Source organism: Pseudochaenichthys georgianus, chromosome 16 (genome assembly GCF_902827115.2).
Source record: "Pseudochaenichthys georgianus chromosome 16, fPseGeo1.2, whole genome shotgun sequence".
Lineage (NCBI taxonomy): Eukaryota > Metazoa > Chordata > Actinopteri > Perciformes > Channichthyidae > Pseudochaenichthys > Pseudochaenichthys georgianus.
Genome location: NC_047518.2, coordinates 34,231,129 through 34,251,427, shown reverse-complemented (window position 1 = coordinate 34,251,427; position 20,299 = coordinate 34,231,129). Strand labels below are relative to the sequence as shown.

The 20,299-nt window shown below is 41.0% G+C and overlaps 3 protein-coding genes across 4 annotated transcripts; 1 reads left to right on the top strand and 2 right to left on the bottom strand.

Moving 5' to 3' along the window:
* Positions 1 to 4,247: 4,247 nt before the first annotated feature.
* On the bottom strand, positions 4,248 to 6,626 carry LOC139435409 (uncharacterized). Its single transcript, XM_071206065.1, has 3 exons — positions 6,536 to 6,626; positions 5,789 to 6,027; positions 4,248 to 5,641 (listed from the first exon to the last, which is right to left on the bottom strand). Exons 1-3 carry the CDS (start codon positions 6,624 to 6,626, stop codon positions 4,709 to 4,711), a joined length of 1,263 nt encoding a protein of 420 aa, XP_071062166.1. The 3' UTR covers positions 4,248 to 4,708.
* A 393-nt stretch (positions 6,627 to 7,019) lies between these two features.
* On the bottom strand, positions 7,020 to 12,452 carry LOC117460308 (NLR family CARD domain-containing protein 3-like). Its single transcript, XM_034101652.2, has 8 exons — positions 12,368 to 12,452; positions 11,883 to 12,221; positions 11,188 to 11,262; positions 11,054 to 11,104; positions 9,136 to 10,945; positions 8,871 to 8,957; positions 8,438 to 8,605; positions 7,020 to 8,308 (listed from the first exon to the last, which is right to left on the bottom strand). The coding sequence occupies exons 2-8, from the start codon at positions 12,205 to 12,207 to the stop codon at positions 7,975 to 7,977; spliced, it is 2,850 nt and encodes a 949-aa protein (XP_033957543.1). The 5' UTR covers positions 12,208 to 12,221; positions 12,368 to 12,452; the 3' UTR covers positions 7,020 to 7,974.
* Positions 12,453 to 13,239: 787 nt separating this feature from the next.
* On the top strand, positions 13,240 to 19,341 carry LOC117460309 (B-cell receptor CD22). 2 transcript variants are annotated; one of them, XM_034101654.2, is made up of 8 exons: positions 13,240 to 13,432; positions 14,340 to 14,741; positions 15,265 to 15,576; positions 15,644 to 15,907; positions 16,734 to 17,006; positions 17,378 to 17,480; positions 17,566 to 17,737; positions 17,850 to 19,341. In XM_034101654.2, the coding sequence occupies exons 1-8, from the start codon at positions 13,390 to 13,392 to the stop codon at positions 18,000 to 18,002; spliced, it is 1,722 nt and encodes a 573-aa protein (XP_033957545.1). In that variant the 5' UTR covers positions 13,240 to 13,389; the 3' UTR covers positions 18,003 to 19,341. The 2 variants fall into 2 exon arrangements, with proteins under 2 accessions (XP_033957545.1, XP_033957544.1); XM_034101653.2 differs by having other exon boundaries at positions 14,337 to 14,741.
* The last annotated feature ends 958 nt before the right edge of the window (positions 19,342 to 20,299 follow it).

Sequence of the window (20,299 nt, the reverse complement as noted above, 5' to 3'; positions counted from 1 at the left end):
TGAGACCTGCAAAGATTAAATCCACAACAAGTAGAGCTTAAAGTATTTTTTTTATGTGTATACATTATACACAGCTTATTTATATAGGAACGTCACTGTTACGTGTTACCAGAAAGAAGAGTAACACCAGTGATGGTAACACCAGTGACAATTTGGAGAAAACACTACCATTTTAACAAAATGGCTGCCATGTGTCAGACCACGGTTGCGTTCCAATAGTCCATTTAGCTTATGAACCTTCCTAACCAAGTGAAATGACCCGGAAGTACGTCAGTGGCAGCCATGTTAAGTGCCGTTCCAATTCTCCTAATGAAAGGAAAGGAGGTTTCAAACTTCCTTTATAACCTCCTTTAGCTTAGGAACCACTGGACCTCCCTTGACGAAAGGAGAGGAGAACATGCTGCCCCACAATGCATTGCAGCCGCAGCATTTGCCGTCACTCAACAGTCGGCCGTTCACGGAAACAACCGATTATGACCGAGAAATTATATCATGAACGTTACGGTGCTTATTAAGCATTTTAAAACGTATGTGGTAAGTTGCCAAAGTGCTTTGTTTTGAACGTTCATCAGTATTATAATCAAAAAGAGAAATATTAACGTTAGTTTTTACTGAAATGATCAAATAAAGTCAACATTTCACAGTCTTTACTGAGCTGTGTGGGGTTTGTTCAACTTTTAAAAGATGTTTGAATGGTGATATACACAGTGATAGATATTAAGGATTAACATTTATAATAAATACATTTGTATTGATTTTAAGATATTTTCATAGTTCATACAATCATACGTATTGGGATCATTTGTATTAATGTGGACCGGAGGGAGAGGGTGACGAGCATAAGTTTCACTTTCCTTTTTTATTTCAATTCCAACTTTGGTCATGAAGAATATGTTTCTCTGTTGTCCACGTTCATAAAGCAAAGCAGCAGCATCAGAGCACGGTGCAGAGTCTCTAGATGAGTCCCTCGTTCTTATTAAACATCCATGTTGTAGTCCGCTGTATAGAAAACTGTAGTTTCCATAGTTTCCCCACAGCAGCAGACGCACATTCATGACGTCCGCTGGCCCATCATAAACACGTCGGATAGTGAAAGTGCAGTCGGATTCTCTAAAGTACCGCAGTCTCTTCTCCTAAGTCCTTTTGAATTCTCCTATCCACTATCCCTTAACCCCGTGACGTTTCACTCAGAGGTCAAGGAATAGGAGATAGGGTTAGAATTTAGGAGCTGATTTTTGGATTATCGGAACGCAACCCACATATGGCTTCAGTCAATATCAAAATCGTGTAACTCTTCAATACAATACATTTTCCCATTCAAATGTTCACCCCTAGGGCTATGCAATGAAAGACGCACGTACAATTTGAAGGCAAGGCAAGGCAAGGCACGTTTATTTATATAGCACTTTTCAACGGCAATTCAAAGTGCTTTACAAAGAATTAAAGACATTAAGAAAATGGCATTTAAAATCAGTCATTAAAAAGAAAAGCTAATAAAATAAACATTAAAAGAAAAAATACATGGATAAAAGTTACAGTGCAGTCTAAGATATGAATAGTTCAATTAAACATTAAAAGAAAAAGTACAAGGATAAAAGTTACAGTGCAGTCTAGGATATGAATAGTTCAATTAAAAGCAGCGACAAAAAGAGAAATCTTCAGCCTGGATTTAAAAGTAGTCAGAGTTGCAGCGGACCTGCAGGTTTATGGGAGTTTGTTCCAGATATTTGGAGCATAATAACTGAACGCTGCTTTACTGTACCATGTTTAGTTCTGACTCTGTGGACAGAAAGTTGACCAGTCCCTGAAGACCTGAGAGATCTGGATGGTTCATAATTTAGCAGGAGGTCAGAAATGTATTTTGGGCCTAAACCATTCAAAGCTTTATAAACCAGCAGCAGTATTTTGAAATCTATTCTTTGACACACAGGAAGCCAGTGTAAAGACTTCAGAACAGGAGTGATGTGATCCACTTTCTTAGTGTTAGTGAGGACTCGAGCAGCGGCGTTCTGAATCAGCTGCAGCTTTCTAATAGATTTTTTAGTGAGACCTGTGAAGACACCATTGCAGTAGTCGAGTCTACTGAAGATAAAAGCATGGACACGTTTTTCCAAATCCTGCTGTGACATTAGTCTTTTAATCCTAGATATATTCTTTAGGTGATAGTAGGCTGATTTAGTAACTGTTTTAATGTGACTGTTGAAACTCAGGTCAGAGTCCATGACTACACCTAGATTTCTGGCTTTATCTGTTGTTTTGAACATTGCAGACTGAAGCTCAGCGCTAACTTTTATACGTTCTGTCTTGGCTCCAAAAACCATTACCTCAGTTTTATCTTTGTTTAATTGGAGAAAGTTCTGACACATCCAGTCATTGATTTGTTCAATGCACTTACTCAGTGTTTGAATTGGAGCATAGTCTCCTGGTGAAATTGTTACGTACATTTGTGTGTCATCTGCATAGCTATGGTAACTTATTTTGTTGTTTTTCATTATCTGAGCCAGTGGTAGCATGTAGATGTTAAAGAGAAGAGGCCCCAAGATGGAGCTTTGAGGAACCCCACATGTCATATTTGTCAACTCAGATGTGTATTTACCTATAGAAACAAAGTTGTTTCTGTCCTTTAGGTAGGATTCAAACCAATTTAGAACTGTTTCCGAAAGTCCCACCCAGTTTTCCAGTCGGTCGAGTAATATGCTGTGGTCAACAGTGTCAAATGCAGCACTGAGATCTAATAATACTAACACTGAAGTTCTGCCACTGTCTGTGTTTAAGTGGATGTCATTAAAGACCTTTACAAGAGCAGTCTCAGTGCTGTGGTTTGGACGAAAGCCTGACTGGAACACATCGAAACAGTTATTTAAATGCAAAAAATTACTCAACTGTTGAAAAACTACTTTTTCAATGATTTTACCTAGAAATGGCAGGTTTGATATGGGCCTGTAATTGTTCATTACTGAAGCATCTAGATTATTATTTTTTAAGAGCGGTTTAATGACTGCAGTTTTCAGGGCCTGTGGAGAAATACCTGAGTGAAGAGATGTGTTTACTATATGAAGTAGATCTGAGGCCATGCAAGGCAAAACATCTTTGAAAAATCCTGTTGGAATAATATCAAGGCAGCAGGAGGAGGACTTCAGAAGTTGTATAATGTCCTCTAGGTTTTTATCATTAATCTGATGGAATTGTGTCATGGTGTTTGAATTGATGTTAAGTGGACACAACAACACATTTGCTGTTCCTGATACAGAGGCACTGACTGCTTGTCTGATTTTCTGAATTTTGTCAGTGAAGAAGGAGGCAAAATCATAGACATTCAGAGGCTACTGACACTGGGGGGTTAGTTAGTCTGTCGACGGTAGCAAACAAGGCACGGGCGTTGTTTTTGTTTTTGGTAATGATGTCAGAGAAGAACGATTGTCGTGCGTTTTTCAATTCCAAATTATAAAGGCCAAGTCTCTCTTTATAGATTTCAAAGTGAACCTGAAGATTAGTTTTTTGCCACCTGCGTTCAGCTTTTCGACATTCTCTTTTTTCTGCTCTCACGGTCATGGCCTTTCTCCATGGAGATATTTTCTTGCCAGACACTTCCTTTACCTTAGTTGGAGCAATGGCATCTATAACATTTTTAATTTTTGAATTAAAATGATCTACTAGCTCATTTACTGAGATGTTAGCAGGGGCAAGTGTGGAAGAAAAAATTCTGAGTAAACATTTCCCTAGTATTTTCAGTTAAATATCGCTTTGTGGTTACCTCTTTTTGAACATTTTTGTGAACAGAAATAGAGCTCTCAAAGAACACACAGGAATGGTCAGAGAGTGCAACATCAGTCACCACAACCTTAGAGATATTCAGACCCTTTGAGATAATTAAGTCCAGAGCGTGCCCCTTATTGTGCGTGGGCTCTGTCACAGGCTGAGTCAGTCCATAGCTATCAAGAACACAAAACAGTTCTTTAGCCCCTCTGTCCTGGGGGTTGTCAACATTGATGTTAAAATCGCCAACAATGACTAGACGGTCAAAGTCAATACACACTATAGACAGCAGTTCAGTAAAGTCATCAAAAAAGCTTGCACAGTATTTGGGTGGTCTATAGATATTTAGGAACAGAGCTCGAGAGGAGCATTTCAGCTGAAGGGCCACATATTCAAAAGAATCAAAGTTTCCATACGATGTCTTCCTGCATTGAATGGAATCATTGAACAGAATAGCAACTCCACCCCCTTTCTTATGCATTCTTCCTGACTCATAAAACTAAGGTTGGGAGGGGTTGATTCGATAAGAACAGCTGCACTGTTATTTTGTTCAATCCAAGTTTCTGTTAAAAACATAAAATCGAGATTGTGATCAGTGATAAAATCATTGATTAAAAATGTTTTTCCTGCCAAAGACCTGACATTTAATAAAGCTAGTTTAAGTTCGTTAAACACACTATCAGTCATGTTTTTTGTAACAAGCTGTGGCTGACATGGAATCACTGCTAAATTAGATAAACTCACACAAACGTTTGAGCGCTTCCTGTTTCTAAGATGATTCACCGCTCTTAATCTATTACCTATCAACACAGATATTACTTATCAACACAGATATACCAAAGATATAGCAAAGCTACTGGCAGGCAGGGCTCCGGCATGTCCTGGAAATCGTTGAGAGTGCCATACGCCCTTGAGCCTGGACCCAGCACATATCAGTAAGAGTTTGTTTTGTTTACACACACATCCTTATCAGGCTTCGGAGAAGGGAGGGGAGGTGGTTGACGTAGGCACGGCGATGGAGACGGGGGAGATGGTGCGGGGGTAGAGGACATGCTGCCAGGGGGGGAGGTGGTTGACGTAGGCGCGGTGATGAGGACGGGGGAGATGGTTCGTGTCTCTGCAGTGATTTTGGTGGGCGTCGTTGAGGAGCGGGGGTAAAGGACATGCTGCCAATCCTGCGTATTGCCTTAGTTTGGTCTTTGAACTCCAGGAAGGAATCGGTGCCAACCCTCTGTATCTCCTTTGTGTGTTCAGCGATCTCCAGGAGGGTGGGCGAGGGTGAAAGGGTGAACGGAGTATCCTCAAAGGCGTTGACAGGGGGGGGGGGGGGCAGTGGAGACTCCTTCATGTGTCTCATAGGTCTCCCATAATCAGAACATTCCTCAGGCGGGTGCAGTGATAATTCTTCAGGGTTTTCTGAGCGATGTGTTGTGTCTTTCTCCTGTTTTGATTCCTCTTGTTGCTTGTCCTTGGCAGAGGGAACAGATTGATGACGCAGGCAGTTGAATATGTTAGAGATAAACAATTTCACTCCTGACTTGTTCAGGCAAACTCCATTTGCCTTGAAAAGATGTCTACGATCCCAGAAAAAGTTAAAATTGTCAATAAAATGAACAGAATGGTCAGTACAGGCAGTTGAAAGCCAGGTGTTCAGTGCAAACAATCTGCTGAATCTCTCCACTCCTCTTCTGACTGGCGGTAGAGGGCCACTGATGAACACCTCTGCATTTAGAGAGCTGGCAGTTTCCAACAAACGTTTAAAGTCTTCTTTCAGCACTTCTGACTGTTGTTTCACAACATCATTTGTTCCAATGTGTAGTACCACATTCTTCACAGTCTGATGTTCAGCCCCAATATGCAGGATTTTCTCAGCCAAGTCGACATCCTTGGGAAAACAGAGTACTTTGGTGTTGTTCTTATTACACAGACCTTTTACATCTCTTACAGCAGAGTCACCCACAATCAGAGTTTCAGGCCCAGTCGTTAGCTTTCCCTCTAGCCTTTTACTTTTGGAGTAGCTATTAGTCCTTACCCTGCTGTGTGAAGAGGACAGGTTATCCAGGTCATCAGATCTCCGGTTCTCGGTCAGCGGAGCGTATCTGTTCTGGATTGGCACACTTGGTGGTTTAGGAGGATTGTTTGTAATTCTCCCTTTAGCAGCTGTCCACTGCTGTTTCCTAGTATGAATAGGGGTTGAAGAGGCGCTCTTCCTGGGTGATAGCAATGCAGATTTCAGAGCGCTGGGCTCTGCCTTTGAAGATAAAATGACACCTTTAACAAACAAAGTCAGAAGTAACTGACTTTCTTTATGTCTTTGTCCACTGCACTGCCTCAAATGATCTCTTGTTACAGGAGGCACTTCAGACAGTACATTACTTCAAAATAAAAGCGTTTTGTGTAGCAGTAACACCAATGACGTAATTTTGGGTGACTGACATTTATTGGATATTATTAATAATAATTTGCGTTTTTTTTTACCATTTCAGTGTTATATTTAATGTATGTAATGTTATGTAAATATGAATGAGATTTATTTCTTGAAAAAAAAACATTTTAAATGAAAACTATAGGCTCCACTTCCATGTATGATCAGAGTGACCAGGCAGTTCCTTGAACTTGGCATTTTAAATAAATTGCAATTTATGTATAAAACAATTTTTTTAATTTCTTTATTTAGTACCATTGCAAAGACAATCTCTATTTATTCAACATTTATAATGAATGTGAGTATTAGGTCAACGTCATGTATTTTGGTGTCTGCAAAAGTAAGTGACAGTACTTCCACCTTTCTGTAGAATGACCCCATTACAGTAGTCCAGTCTACTGAAGATAAAAGCATGGACAAGTTTGACCAACTCCTGCTGTGACATTAGTCTTTTAATCCTAGATATATTCTTTAGGTGATAGTAGGCTGATTTAGTAACTGTTTTAATGTGACTATTGAAACTCAGGTCAGAGTCCATGACTACACCTAGATTTCTGGCTTTTTTCTGTTGCTTTGAACATAGCAGACTGAAGCTCAGTGCTAACTTTTAAACGTTCTGCCTTGGCTACAAAAACAATTACCTCAGTTTTATCTTTGTTTAATTGAAGAAAGTTCTGACACATCCAGTCATTGATTTGTTCAATGCACTTACTCAGTGTTTGAATTTGATCATCCTGAACATTGTTTAGGGAAATTGATTGATAAAAGACATAATCCCTTTCACCTATGGGAAGCAGACACATATTCACACATGCCTTTTTATAATTTGTATTAATCATTTAATTTAAGCCACTTCCTATTTCGAATCTTGTCTCCTATATATTAAATCTCGCAATTCTTATGAGTCTCCCAAACCCATGACAAACTTCAGGCTACTCCCCTATGCTTCTCCCTGGACCATTTTCTATCATAGAGTCAAGAAAAGTTCTTACACGCTTTTGGGTTCAACATTTATGTCAGGCTTTAGGTCATGAATATTCCTGGAACTATGCTCTGATCATAAATATATATCCAGGTCAGTTTAACCACAGGAATCACTGTTTGTACTGTACCTTAAAATGCCACAGCTAATGTTCATCACAGCTTCATATACAGATCAGGAAATGTTAACTTTTACCCCTGCGGTAGACATTGCCCCGCTGTTACTGCTCCACCACCACTCCTGATCATGTATCATTGAAAATAAGATCTAAAAAAATCAGGGAAATGGTAAGTGATTTTATGTAGTATTTTAGTATAGTAGTCTTACAATCTTGATTCTTACAGGATTTATTTTTCGCCGACTAATTTCGCCAACCTAATTTCCAACAGTGCTACTAAGCAAGTAGTAGCCTAACCTAAACCCAACACAAGATGGCAGTGTGTTCATTTGTTGTAACTGAGCAGGAGAAGGTTTATTTCCTGCTGAAGCAGATGACAGTGTTTCTCTTCTTCCCTCTGTGGTAGCTGTAATCCCCCAAAGTAACATCTGTTGACTTCACTTTTCAAGGGATTCCAAATAATATTTTAATTAAAGAAGCTGGAAACAAGTGTGATTTAATACATCAATATAAAACATGTAAAGAAAACGGGAGACATGTTGTGATGGTTGAGTCAAGCAGATAAAAAGATAATAAGTATGTCAATTGAGTTAAAGAAGCCTCAAAGCCGAACATTAGTCTACTGTTAGTTGACTAATGGTGGATGCCTTGAAAGCAGCTGCTGCTTAGATGGAGACCTTTTACAAACACTTGCTACATAACATGTCTTCCTCCGGTCAGATTTGTAGAAGACTCCAGCAACTCTAAAATATTTTTCTTGAGCTCCTTGGCTTTCTCTGCGTTCTCTCCTGTCTCCACCTGCTCTTCTGCCACCTGGAGCCCTCTCAGCACAGACTGCAGGGCGTCTGCATTCTTCACTGAATCCATCTGATCTCTGTCTTCCCGGATCTCCTCCACCCAGTCCAGGTACGCCTGAAGTAATCCCAGGTCATCCACAAAATTTGCAATAATCCGGAGTCCAGGTCGACATTTCTCCAGCTCCCTCAGCCTCGCCCTCCCCACCTCTCCGATGTCATTCCCAACAATGCTGATGGAGGAGAAGATAAGCAGGTAAGAGATTACTTTGTATTACCTTTCAAAGCATAGACTCACACTATAGGGCAGTGTTTCCATGCATTATAACAATGAGACCACGGAGCAGAAGTTTCAATCTTACGTCAGTGTCTTCAGGGCCTTGTTTTTGCTGAGGCAGTGGACAATGTTTTCTGTTCCTCGTTCTGTGATGCCGGTGATGTCTAGATACATTTCCTCCACAGTGGTGTTGTGCTCAAGAGCGTTCCACAGCTCCAAAACCCCGTCTGGTCCCAGGTTATTGCCACACATACTGTGGACATGCAGAGGAATTGTGTTGCAATTAAATACCTAAAGTGTAGTGTTTCATATCAAGGGCTTTGTGCCAGGGCCAGGCTATCTGCAGCAAACATCTTATTCAGTCCCTCAAAAACAAAGGCCTTAGAATGTGTGCGAATCTTGAAATACAATCTGCTGAAGACAGTTAGCTAAAGTTGTTTATATTATTATGTAATTCGTTATAACCTTATTCAAAGTTTTATTATGATAGCTCTAAAATATACTCTGTAATGACTTACAAGAGCTTCTTCACTTGGCACTCATTCGACTTCAGAACTGCAGATTCCAAAATAGCAGCTTGCCTATCCAGGCAGTTGTATCTCAAACTGAAAAATATAGAAAAAAACAAGTTAACATTGATTGTGGCATACCATTCCTCTCTTAAAAAAGAGTGGAGCTGACCTTAATCACAGGATGCATTATATATAACTTGTTTTTATTGTCGAGTAGTAATATTGTAATGTATCATCTATATGAAAGGTTAATGTAGAGTCAGTTACTCACTAGAGAGATTCACAGCGATGTAGGATTGGCCATAGTCTTTTGAGGCCTCTGTTTCCAATGTTGGAGTAGCCCAAGTTGAGCTCTTGGAGTTTGTGTGGAGAGAACTGCAGCACGTAATGCATGGCTGCACAGTCCACTACACTCAGCTTAATTTTAAACAGGTACAGTTTCTTAATCTCTGGTGCTGCCAGGCTGGTGGCTTCCTTCATGTGGAACTCCATCAGGCAGTGGAGAAGATTTAGGGATGCCTGGTTCTTTAGCTCCCCATGCTTAAATTGCTCTTGGAACCACAAACCCAGCCTGGTGGGGATGCCATCCCCTTGCTCCATTGGGGAAACTTCAAGGCCATCCAACTGACCTGCCAGCCGAGCTCGGAGCATCCCGAAGAAGAAGCGTGTGAACATCTGGAGACTCTCCAGCTGGTCCATGTTGATGTCTGTGTTTCTCAGGGGTGCAGCTGTGGAGGATGGAGGGCGTAGCCCCAAGCACCACAAGTCAAGAGCTTGGATTATGTCCTCCTGGCTGAAGAGGTTAACGGCACAGTAGAGTGAAGCCAGATGTTCTTGAACAGTCAAGTGAAAGAAAGAAAACATATCCACTGTTTCCTCTTCGACAGGCTGGAGGATTTGACAGAGAAATGTGCTCTGAAGATCGCCAGGTGTAACATCATACTTCTCCAAATCTGCTCTGCTGAACATGATCTTCTTCTGAAGAAGGTTTTCATAGGCCAGTTTTCCTAACTTTGTCAGTTGTTGCTTTGCTAGGGAGAGAACCTCCGATCTTGAGGTGCTTCTCTCTGCACTACCCCTTAGTGCATGGTGCTTGATTGCTGTAAACAGGTAGCAGAAGTAAACCTCGCTGACCGTTCTGGGCGGGTTTAGATCCAGAGATTTTGAGTCACCCGCATCTGGATTTTCTGAAGAGAAGAACTCAGCCATAGCGGTACAGATGATGTAGCAATAAAGAGGAATGAAGGAAAGCACGAAAAGGCTGTCATTGTTCAAGATATAATCATAGACCTTTTCAGCAACTTTTCCGTCTTTGTAGAACTTGGTGGTATATTCTTTTACCTGTTCCTCCTCGAAGCCCAGCACCACACTACATCTTTGGAAGAAACGCTTGGGTGCCTCAGTAGACGGTCTTGTTGTGAGAATGACTGATGCCTCTGGGAGAAGGCTTCCCTTGATTAAAGCCACCACCAGCTCAGACACTGGCACCTTTGAGCGAAAGTCAATGTTTCTGTCAGGACTGTTCCAGTCCAAGGTGAATTTGAACTCATCTAATCCATCCAAGATGAAGAGCAAAGAGCTTGGTGAAGTGAAGAGATCAGGTAGTGCTTCCTTTAGGTACCGGAACCGTTCTCCAAGCAGCTCAAATAAGCTCAGTGGAGCTTCAATCAGATTGAGCTCTCTGAAGCGTAGGTCAAAAATGCAGGTGAATTCACGCATGTTCTTCCCGATCGCCCACTCATAGACGAGTCTCTGTACTACTACGCTCTTTCCGATTCCAGCAATACCCTTCACTTTAACCCTTTTAGGGGGCCGTCCTGATGTTTCTTGGGGGTCCAATAAATGGCATGGTCGTATACGCTGGCAAGCCTGATGAACATAGATGCGAGCCCGTCTGCTCGCTAGGTCAAAGTACTCATGTTTGCTGCTGTCTACAAAGTCATCATCTTCTGTCACGAAAAGGTCAGTGTAGCGGATCTCGATGTGAGAAGCTGAGTTTGAAGCCACTCCCTCTCCCTCTGAGTAACACTTCAACTGCTCTGTGCGTTTCAGCAGGGTTGTTTTATGGGCAGAAATAGGAACTGCAATGGAAGACAGAAAGATGAAATGCATTGCCAACAAACTTCAATTATTATTTATATATATGATAAATACTTTTGACTTATTTTCAATGCCCTAAGATTACATACCTCGGAGGTTGGCCAGCTTTAAACTCCTGCTAGGTTTCAGTTGTTCTTTTGCTGCACATAAAGATAATTTCACTTAAATGCTTTTTCAAATAACAGACAACTACAAAGAAAGTTGTAGAAATGATATATTATACCTTTTGCTTCAGTAGTCAGGGTGAATCCTTTGCTCTTTCCTTTGAACAGTTTAGCAAAACCTTTAGGCTTCTTGTCTGTGGATTAAACAGGATGCATGTGCTAACATATTTGATATGTATGATATTGCACAGTGTAATTTCAAGATGGTTTGAATATCATACATTTATTTATAATGTCAGATTCACAGGAGAAGGTGTTTCCTGAGCATATTTTCAATACAAATGATCTTATATGAAAGACATTTGGAGTCTACAGACATGCTACCAACTCAGGCTGTAAGTGCTTTGAGATAAATACTACAATGCTTACAAAGGAAATGCCAATTTGCCTTTGTTTAGCATGGGATATGTTGGTTATAAATTGTTGAGATATTTACAAGTCTGGACAAAAGTGATATGTGGTAAGCATTGCCATTCTTAAAGCCACAATGGTATCAAAATGGCATAACATTGAACTTATGATAGCTGAGTTACATTCTTTTTGTGCATGTACACCCTCCTTAATTGCCAAAGTCAGCAGAAATCACTTGGCAAGACATCACCGATTATTGTACTGTGTTAATAATCTTCTCAACCTCTGCATGGTACTCAGGCAGTACAACCTTATTGTCTTTAGTTCCAGTTAGTCACTTTTCTTCTCACTTTAAATGCACCTTAAATAAACAATCCTCTGCAGTATATTAAAACAACCTCACCTTCGACTTTCAAAGGTTCAGGCGCTGGCTTACTGACACCTTCCCTGCAGTGTCTCTCCACCCAGAGCTGGAGATCTCTGCAGTAATAGTCCTGCACCTCCCGTAGCACCTGCAGGAACCTTTGGCTGCTCTCCTCAGTGGCACACACCATCTCCATGGCCTGGGCCACAGCATTGGATGGTGACCTCTCCAGCAGGGACAGGTAGTGAGCAGGAGAGAGCACCTCAGCATCACGCAGCCAACGCAGCAAGGGAGCAGGGTGATCCAGAGTCAAGCTCAGCAGCAAGTCCCTCTGAGACCGGAGCAGGTGCTGAGCTGAGTTCATGGCTTTGGAATATACTGTCAGGAGGAATACAATAAATACATGGTCAATACACAATATATACATTAAGGGAAATATGTCTTACTTATCATTTACACTCAGTAAACTATTATAACTCAATATGGAAAACACATTACCATGCTTATTCATTTGAAATTCTTACCTTAACGAAATATGTTATTGTTCTCTGTCACCTTCCCTCTCGTCTATTTGTGCCATTGCACTTTTGTGTTGGCAGTGCTGATAGTGTTCTGCCGTAAGGTGCAGGGAGGAGGAGTACATTCAGCAATTCAAAGCATAATTCAAAGAGTCCATAGTTCAAAGTGTTCATTCTTTGTCCCTGCCTCTGATTCATCGCCGATGTTTGATCTTGCAGAAACATGCCAATCAAGTGACTTGGTATTATTGCCATTATGAAGCAAAATATCAAACTATTATGCATTTCAAATGAAATAAAACGTACTATACAGTAAGTATACTGTGTGTATATTATATAGCAGTATTATATTTGTATGTATTTGTGTGTAAATTAACAGATTGACCAGCAGTCTAAACAGTATCTGCTCAAATACAAAATGTTTATCTTGACACTTTTTACTTTTCCCTCCGTCTTCTTACACAACTGCTCTGACCTACTTATAATGACGGATCTTTATTGTTGACAGAACGGATACAAATCAGTGTCAGGCAGAAAAGTTAATCATTAATTTGTTTTGTTCAACTTTCTATGGAGTTTTACCACTATCACTTTTCTAACACTGTTCGAGGTTTGGTTGGGACAGTGTGCGTAGACAGAGGGAATCAGAAATGAACACATTTGGTGTTTGGAGTCTTTGAGGAAACGGCCAGCAGCATGAGAGTGACTCACCCTTTGTCATGTGTCGTCTCATAGATACTTGCTGAGGTCTTTCTTTCCGAACCATTCCTCATCACTTGAAAGAGTATTTGAATATGTTTACATGTTAAAATAAATGTGGGAAAGTTGTTAACTTACCACTGCTAAATTCAAAATGATCCTCAGTGGTCTGTTATAAATCTATGTGTTACGCATAGCTGATATAGAAGATATTGGAAGAGTAAGAGGATGTATTAAAGTGAAGTCAGGAGCACGATGTAACACTTCCCCCTCTTTGCTCCTTTGTTCATCCTTTCCTCTGTCTGTGCTGGCAGAGCAGGGTTGCAGTCATGCACGTTGACACTGTCTTCCTTCTGTGTCCTCTCATTTTTGGTGAGTAATTCATATTTAAATTAACTAGCTTCAGATATCTGTATAAATTACAAAGTTATTCTTTATCAAGTCATGTTATCCTAAATAAATTATCCCAATATCTCTTTTATTACCATAATTACTACTGTAGAGATGGAGATATTGGTATTTTTTGTCTCCTGCAGAACATACTGTAGTCAATGAATCCTGTTTCTTTAATAATTACAAGCTCATTTATTATCTTCATATAAACTGGAAACACTTTTTAATTCTTAATTTCTGTTTTCAATATATGTACATGCCCTTATCTAATAGTGTTTTACTTTTTGTCTATCTTCACTTTTGCTTGATATGCATTTCCCCTATGTAAGACGAATAAAGGCAATCTGATTCTGATTATTATCTGTTAATAAAAGTTTAATAATATATGCAAATAATCCCTAAACCAATAAGGATAAATTCACAATATCAATGTACAAAACAGTTTAATAGTAGATTTTCCAGAGCAAAAACTGCTGCTGTGTTGGGGATAGGGGTTCTTCCCGTTTCTAAAAATACATCTGTTGCAAAACTGTCCTGGGTCATGTTATGCAGACAGTGCAGCTAAATACAGCAGCTTTAACCTTTGATTGTCTACAAATGTGTTCAGTATTATGAGCTTTCTTTAAGATATAAAGGCTTGGAACACTAATGCTTTAATTGGCCATGTTCCCTGCAAATGGTCTCTCGCTTAATTCTGCTCAAAGTTTAAACAAACATGAACACATCATACATGAACAGTTATGAGGCAACTAATGGCAGGATGGCTTGATATAAACCTGCTGTCTACTGTGATTTGAACCTGATCCTATACTGTAGACCTTGGCCTAGTAACATGTGATCCTGTGTATGGATATTGGTAATTATTTCCAGTTCTTTGTCCCAGCAGCAGCAGCCTTGTGGAGGAGGGTCCAGGCTGTGTCCCCTGTGCCCTCAGTCCCTGCACATGTCCAAGCACTGGTGGGCTCCTGTGTGGTGGTCCCCTGCTCTTTCACCCCTCAAACTCCTCACCCTCTCAGGGGGAGGAAGAGGGTGGACGTTCGGATTAGGTTCAGAGGTGGTGGACACATCTTTCCATTCCGCAGCACAGCTTTTAACAGCGAGGACAGAGATCAAGTGAGTCGGGATTTCCAAGGCCGGGCGTCTCTCTTTGGGCGAATTGCAGATGGAGACTGCTCAGTGAAGATCGAAAGGATCAGCCAGGACAACTCCCGGGAGTTTGAGATGGCTCTGAAGAGAGGGGACGAGTTACTTTGGGGGAAGCCAAGGAGCTTCAGTCTGGATGTTTTGGGTGAGTGGGTTGCTATATTCTCTCTTTCTTCTCTCATAAAAGAAGTTGTTGCTTTGGAACTTTGACAACAAGATAATGTAGGCTTTTCAAAGCTTCAGAATTTGGAAAGATAAAAGCGTAGAGTAGAAATACGGTATAAAGTTAAAAAAAATTACCTGAGCTAAATGTAATATTAAAACAAATAGCCAAACAAATAAATACAAATACATATCTAAAATGAGCAGTATAGAACAAAGTTATTTTCTACAAGGAAACAAAATAATAAATTAGTTATTATGTAATAATAACAAAATTATTACATAATAATATTATGTGATTATTATGTGAATAATAATCACATAATAATGATTTGGAATCATCCACCCTAAATACACAACCACTTTTGGGATGATTGATTGAATAGCTTTGTAATGGACATTTAGACCAATAATCCAAAATACTCGTCTGTGCTCTTTTAGAAATTTGTTTTCATGACACAGTATAGTAAAAGCAAAGCGTTGATGGAGTTATTCCTCAATGACAGACACCCCTGAGGCTCCTGTCATCAGCGGCATGTTGTCAGCCACAGAGGGGCAGCTGGTCACGCTGAACTGCTCCGTCAGATACTCCTGTCCCTCCAGACCCCCGACCCTTCGCTGGAGCTGGGAGAGAGGAGACTGGCCCAACGGCACTGAGCCCGCGGGGGTGCAGACACTCCACCCCGAGCCCCACAGGCCGATGTTACTCTCCACTCTGTCCTTCACTGCGTCACACAAGGTGAAACCCAGGCTGAGATGTGAAGCCAGCTACCGAGGAGCCAAAGCATTATCCACGTCAAAGGATCTGCATGTGACCTGTAAGGATGGCTTTGACTACTATCTTTGTGTTTCCTGGCTTGTTTGACACTGACACATTTTCTTTAGTTTCACCCAAAGATGTAGTAATTCAGATCCAGACCTTGGTGGTGCAGGAGGGGGGCAGCGCCTTGTTGGTCTGCTCGTGTAAAGCCGACCCTCCGGTGTCAGAGTACCGCTGGTCCTACAGTCAGCACGGCCGCACGGTGCACCTCCACCATCGCACACACACAATCCGGGTGTTCAACGTGACCCGGGACATGAGGGTCCGCTGCTTAGTTCAAAACCAGATTGGTCGAGGAGAGTCCAAGCCCACGCCGCTGAACATACAATGTAATACTTTCTTCTAATTTCTTGTACCCCTCCCTCTGATGGTCATACACACATTTGGAATATTTGACAACAAGCCTCACCTACATGTGTTGGGTTTTTGCTGCTGACAGAGTAACATAAGCAAGATAACACAAGTTTCACCGCCCTTTTGTGTTGAAAGGTTGTTTGAAATCCTGTGGGGGTCAGGATTTGTTTCTGTTGCACACCCGACAGTGATGTAAAAGTGTGCACAACCTGGAGTACACTTTAACATCACTGCAGCAAGGTGAAGATAAATCAATAGAGGTCGGCAAAAAACATGATTTTTTTGTTGGCTTTGTTTCCATTTTTCTTGAAAGAGTTCTAAGGGTTTTTAAGAAAACTTTTCATGGTTCCCTTTTTTATTGGAATGTAGCCAAATGCCACTATGTAAATGTTAACGCCACTTCAATGTCTGTATGGTTAATACGAAGCTACTACCAACAGTCAAGGACTCGAGGAAGTTATGTGCATAAACATTGTACAATGGTAAATCGTTGTTTTTACACTGTGGTATGTTTCCAGATTAAACAAACAACATATAACATCTAAATTAGTGAGCTTTAAAAGTGTATAGAGGTAATTTCATTTAATTTGGACCGAGCCAGGCAAGCTGTTTCTCTGTTTCCAGAGTTTGTACTCAACTCAGCAGCTTACTGGCTCTGCAATAAAGCCAATAAGCGTATTTTCAAAAAATGTGTTATCCTTTATAGTTAAAAAAAGAAGAAGAGATTAAAAAGTTCCTCCCACACAAACAATACTTTAAAGGCTATCAGCGAAGTTGAAATGTGCTCTTTCTATCCTACAGATAAACCAGTGATCCTCCAGCTCTCCTCCACCTGTGTTGTGGAGTATCTGGAGGTGCTGTGTCACTGTTCAGTCGACTCCAAACCCAAACCGGCCATCACCTGGAGCGTGAATGGTACTGTTCCCCCTCGTGATTACAACGGGTCCGTAACATCTGAGCCCGGCGCGCTTACAGCCACTCTGAGGGGCCACATGGACAAACCTCTGACTGTCATCTGCTTTGCTTTCAACGCACTGGGAAATGACTCCCTGTTGTTGCTGCAGGGAGAAGAAGGTGTGTTAAAAGTTTGTAACTCTAACAAAGTCTCGAGCTCTGCCTCTTGTTTATTCACTCTGATATAGGGATGGAACTGAGACATCTGTGCAACATGCCTGCAGCTTGGAAACATAAGATCATTTGCTGAAGAATGCTGCAAAGATAACCTTGAGCTGTATTTCTTACAGCTTTTCAGTTGTGGCAGCATGTATATATTTTGTACGTAAAAAAAAGCTAGCTCTTATAATGGAATATCTAAGTGAAGCTGTTACATTAAGCTCGAGGGTCAAGCAGTATTTCTGAAATGCCAAGAGTGGAACTATAATCCATGTAGTTAACCACCTGAGTTTCACATCTGATCCCTCGCTGCTTGTTTTGTCTTAAAACAGAGACAACCTTTTTGATGTGGTTGGTGATACCTGCTGTGTCCATCTGCCTGGTCTTATTCCTTCTGTCTCTTTCTTTCTACTGCTGCCGAAAGAGATCTGAAAAGTATGTGAAGCAAATCAGCCCTAAAGAATGTTCCTCTAAAATGTTCTCATGCTTATTGTGAGTATTCATGTGCTGCTCCTTTCAGACATGTTCTGAAAAGAACACAGCTCCCAGCTGTGTACCCTGAAGGAATGGGGATTTATCAGGATCAGATGCCCCTCTACATTAACTGCACGGAGGTGACTCATATCTACACCAACGGCAGCTACCAACTTGTATACCAAAACTGTACACCTAATTTTGTCCATACGAAGCAGGTAGGTACCGTCCTTTTCAACAGAAGGCATTGCATTAAAAGAAAACATTAAATCTACAAATTATATATTTCCTATATTTGACGGATTAGCAACATTTGTGCTTTTTTTTCAGATCCATCCGATAGGCAGGAGAGGTGGGGAGAGAAGACGAAGAGGAGAGGGCGGAGGCATCGACAGACGAGAAGGTTTAGAAGTCAGAGGCACAAGAGAGGTGCAGAGTAATGTGGCCGATGCAGAGACGGCCATTTACTTGGAGATCATTTAAACTCACTGTGGATAAGTCACAGGATCAACCTGATACATTGAACTCATTTCACTTCATATTTTTTCTTACACTGATGGTAATGCATTGTATATTTCAGTTATTGTAAATATCATACATCCATACATTTTGTGATATCTTCAATATTAGTCTCTTATAATCTCCAAATCGAACAAATTAAGTGTTTTCAGTCTTTGTCTGTAACCTGCGGCTGTGCTTTTTTTTATAAACGAAGATTTTTTTTTTTTTAAATCACAAGCCCTCATATTTGATTTGGTCTTACCGTTCTACTGCTCAAATTATTCACAACAGTTGCCGCATGTCTAACTGTTAGACTCTAACAGAAAGTGTTCCTCAGGCGATATTTTGGAGTTCCTAGAGGGAGAAAGACCTGTAATGCAATTTGCAACATTTATTACATAAATGAGAAAGTGTTTCCCAGTGCTCATGAGAGAATATGCCTCACCAAAAGCAAACATGTCATTACAGGAAATGCCCAGGAGTAATTTATAACAAGAATAATGGCTCTGTTCTATTAAGTTTCTCAGTAGGGGTTGCCAGTGTGAAGAAAGCTCTACAGCAGCGGTTCTCAACCTTTTTCAACTCAGGGCCCAGTTAAGAATAAAAAAAAAATGTTGCGGCCCACATTCAACCATAAACAATACGGAGGCTAAACAAAGTTGTGATTGGTCAATTCAGAACATGTGACACGTTGTAAATCCAGTAGAACAGACCACTGTCAAGGACTGTGATGACCGTTGCTAAGGAGCAGAGATATATATAAACTAGGGCTGTCAAGTTAACGCATTAATAACAAAAAAAAATTAACGCCACTAATTATTTTAACGCGATTAACGCATGTGTATTTTTTTTCCTCGGCCGCCCCGTAGCTTCAGAGCGCATCGAGTTTAAAATACCATCTACAAGCTGATGCTGACAGCCCTGCTCCTGCTGCCCGCTTGCAGCAGACCACACTTCCACGCTCACCGGCAGGCACCGACTGGCTATTGGGAGGACCGGGAGGGTGTGTGTATGTGTGGCTCGAGCGAGCGAGAGAGAGACCTTACGTGCATTGTTGTTGTTAGCATCTGGTGCTAGCTAGCTGCGCTAACGGATATAAGGAGCTGTTTAAATGAAAACAGAGGAGCGACATTTCACCACAACTGCGCCGAGCACTTGACTTTATGCAGGCAGCCAGACAGTGGGACACTGTACGAAAAGTCAGCACACTCAGCACGGATAGTGGGCAACATGATTGCAGCGTCCAGGCAGCTCCCGTTCGAGCATATGCCTTGAGTTGCACATAGCTCCAACGATCCATCACACACACACACACACACACACACACACACACACACACACACACACACACACACACACACACACACACACACACACACACACACACACACACACACACACACACACACACACACACACACACACACACACACACACACACACACACACACACACACACACACACACACACACACACACACACACACACACACACACACACACGCATGAAGAGAGGACTAACCACCAGAAAAACATTTCCCTAGTGTAAAGAAGGGGTGGCGTTTCATTGGGGAGATACCAAAACGCTATCTCACAGGGAAATCAGCGTCTGGCAGCTTTGAAAGCCACAGGTGTTGGGAAGGCACCCCATTAAAACTCAAGGAAAATGTCCCTCCCCATTTGTAAAACTTATCGATGGTTTAACCCAGAAAACATTATCAGGGATAATCTTTACACTCCAAACAGAAATCACCCTTAATTCTGCATCTTCCTTCTTCACAAATAGCTTAAAACACTCTTTTGATAAACAGGTAAAAAGTCAAAGAAAAAACTATTGTGCTCATCTATTTCTAACAAAAAAGGGAACATTGTTTCAGAAATCTATATAAAAAAACCTCTCTATATTGGAGAGGAAAAATGTACCTTTTGTTCCTTCAACTATTAACACACAGGAATGTATAAACTCACACATACTTATTCAAGATACATAGATTTCCTTAAACCTGGCCTGCCAGAGATCTCAAACAGAATTTCCTCTCCCCTGGCCCACACACCCTGTGCTGCATACCTCGACCTCCCCCACCGCAATAAAACTCATTTTTTACAGCCCTTTGTCTCTCGCCATTTTAATCCTCACATTTATGAAAGGATCAAAACAGAGAAATCACTATAAAACACAAACACAGGTATTGCTTGAACAGTATTCACTTAACTGCTACTATTTGATAATTACCAGGGAACTCAACAGACCTCTTTTAGTGTCTAGAAATTGCAACAAG

Excerpts from the sequence above, each read along its gene's own strand:
- LOC117460308 (XM_034101652.2), bottom strand. The coding sequence starts at position 12,207 with ATGAACTCAGCTCAGCACCTGCTCCGGTCTCAGAGGGACTTGCTGCTG. Across the intron at positions 10,946-11,053 it reads AAAGCTGGCCAACCTCCGAG|TTCCTATTTCTGCCCATAAA; the intron begins GTATGTAATCTT and ends CTTCCATTGCAG. Across the intron at positions 8,606-8,870 it reads TGCCAAGTGAAGAAGCTCTT|TATGTGTGGCAATAACCTGG; the intron begins GTAAGTCATTAC and ends GCATGTCCACAG.
- LOC139435409 (XM_071206065.1), bottom strand. The coding sequence starts at position 6,626 with ATGTCACAGCAGGAGTTGGTCAAACTTGTCCATGCTTTTATCTTCAGT. Across the intron at positions 6,028-6,535 it reads CATTCTACAGAAAGGTGGAA|GTGTCATTTTATCTTCAAAG; the intron begins GTACTGTCACTT and ends TGTTTGTTAAAG. Across the intron at positions 5,642-5,788 it reads TGTCCTCTTCACACAGCAGG|GATGTCGACTTGGCTGAGAA; the intron begins GTAAGGACTAAT and ends TGTTTTCCCAAG.
- LOC117460309 (XM_034101653.2), top strand. The coding sequence starts at position 13,390 with ATGCACGTTGACACTGTCTTCCTTCTGTGTCCTCTCATTTTTG. Across the intron at positions 15,908-16,733 it reads CACGCCGCTGAACATACAAT|ATAAACCAGTGATCCTCCAG; the intron begins GTAATACTTTCT and ends TCTATCCTACAG. Across the intron at positions 17,007-17,377 it reads GTTGCTGCAGGGAGAAGAAG|AGACAACCTTTTTGATGTGG; the intron begins GTGTGTTAAAAG and ends GTCTTAAAACAG.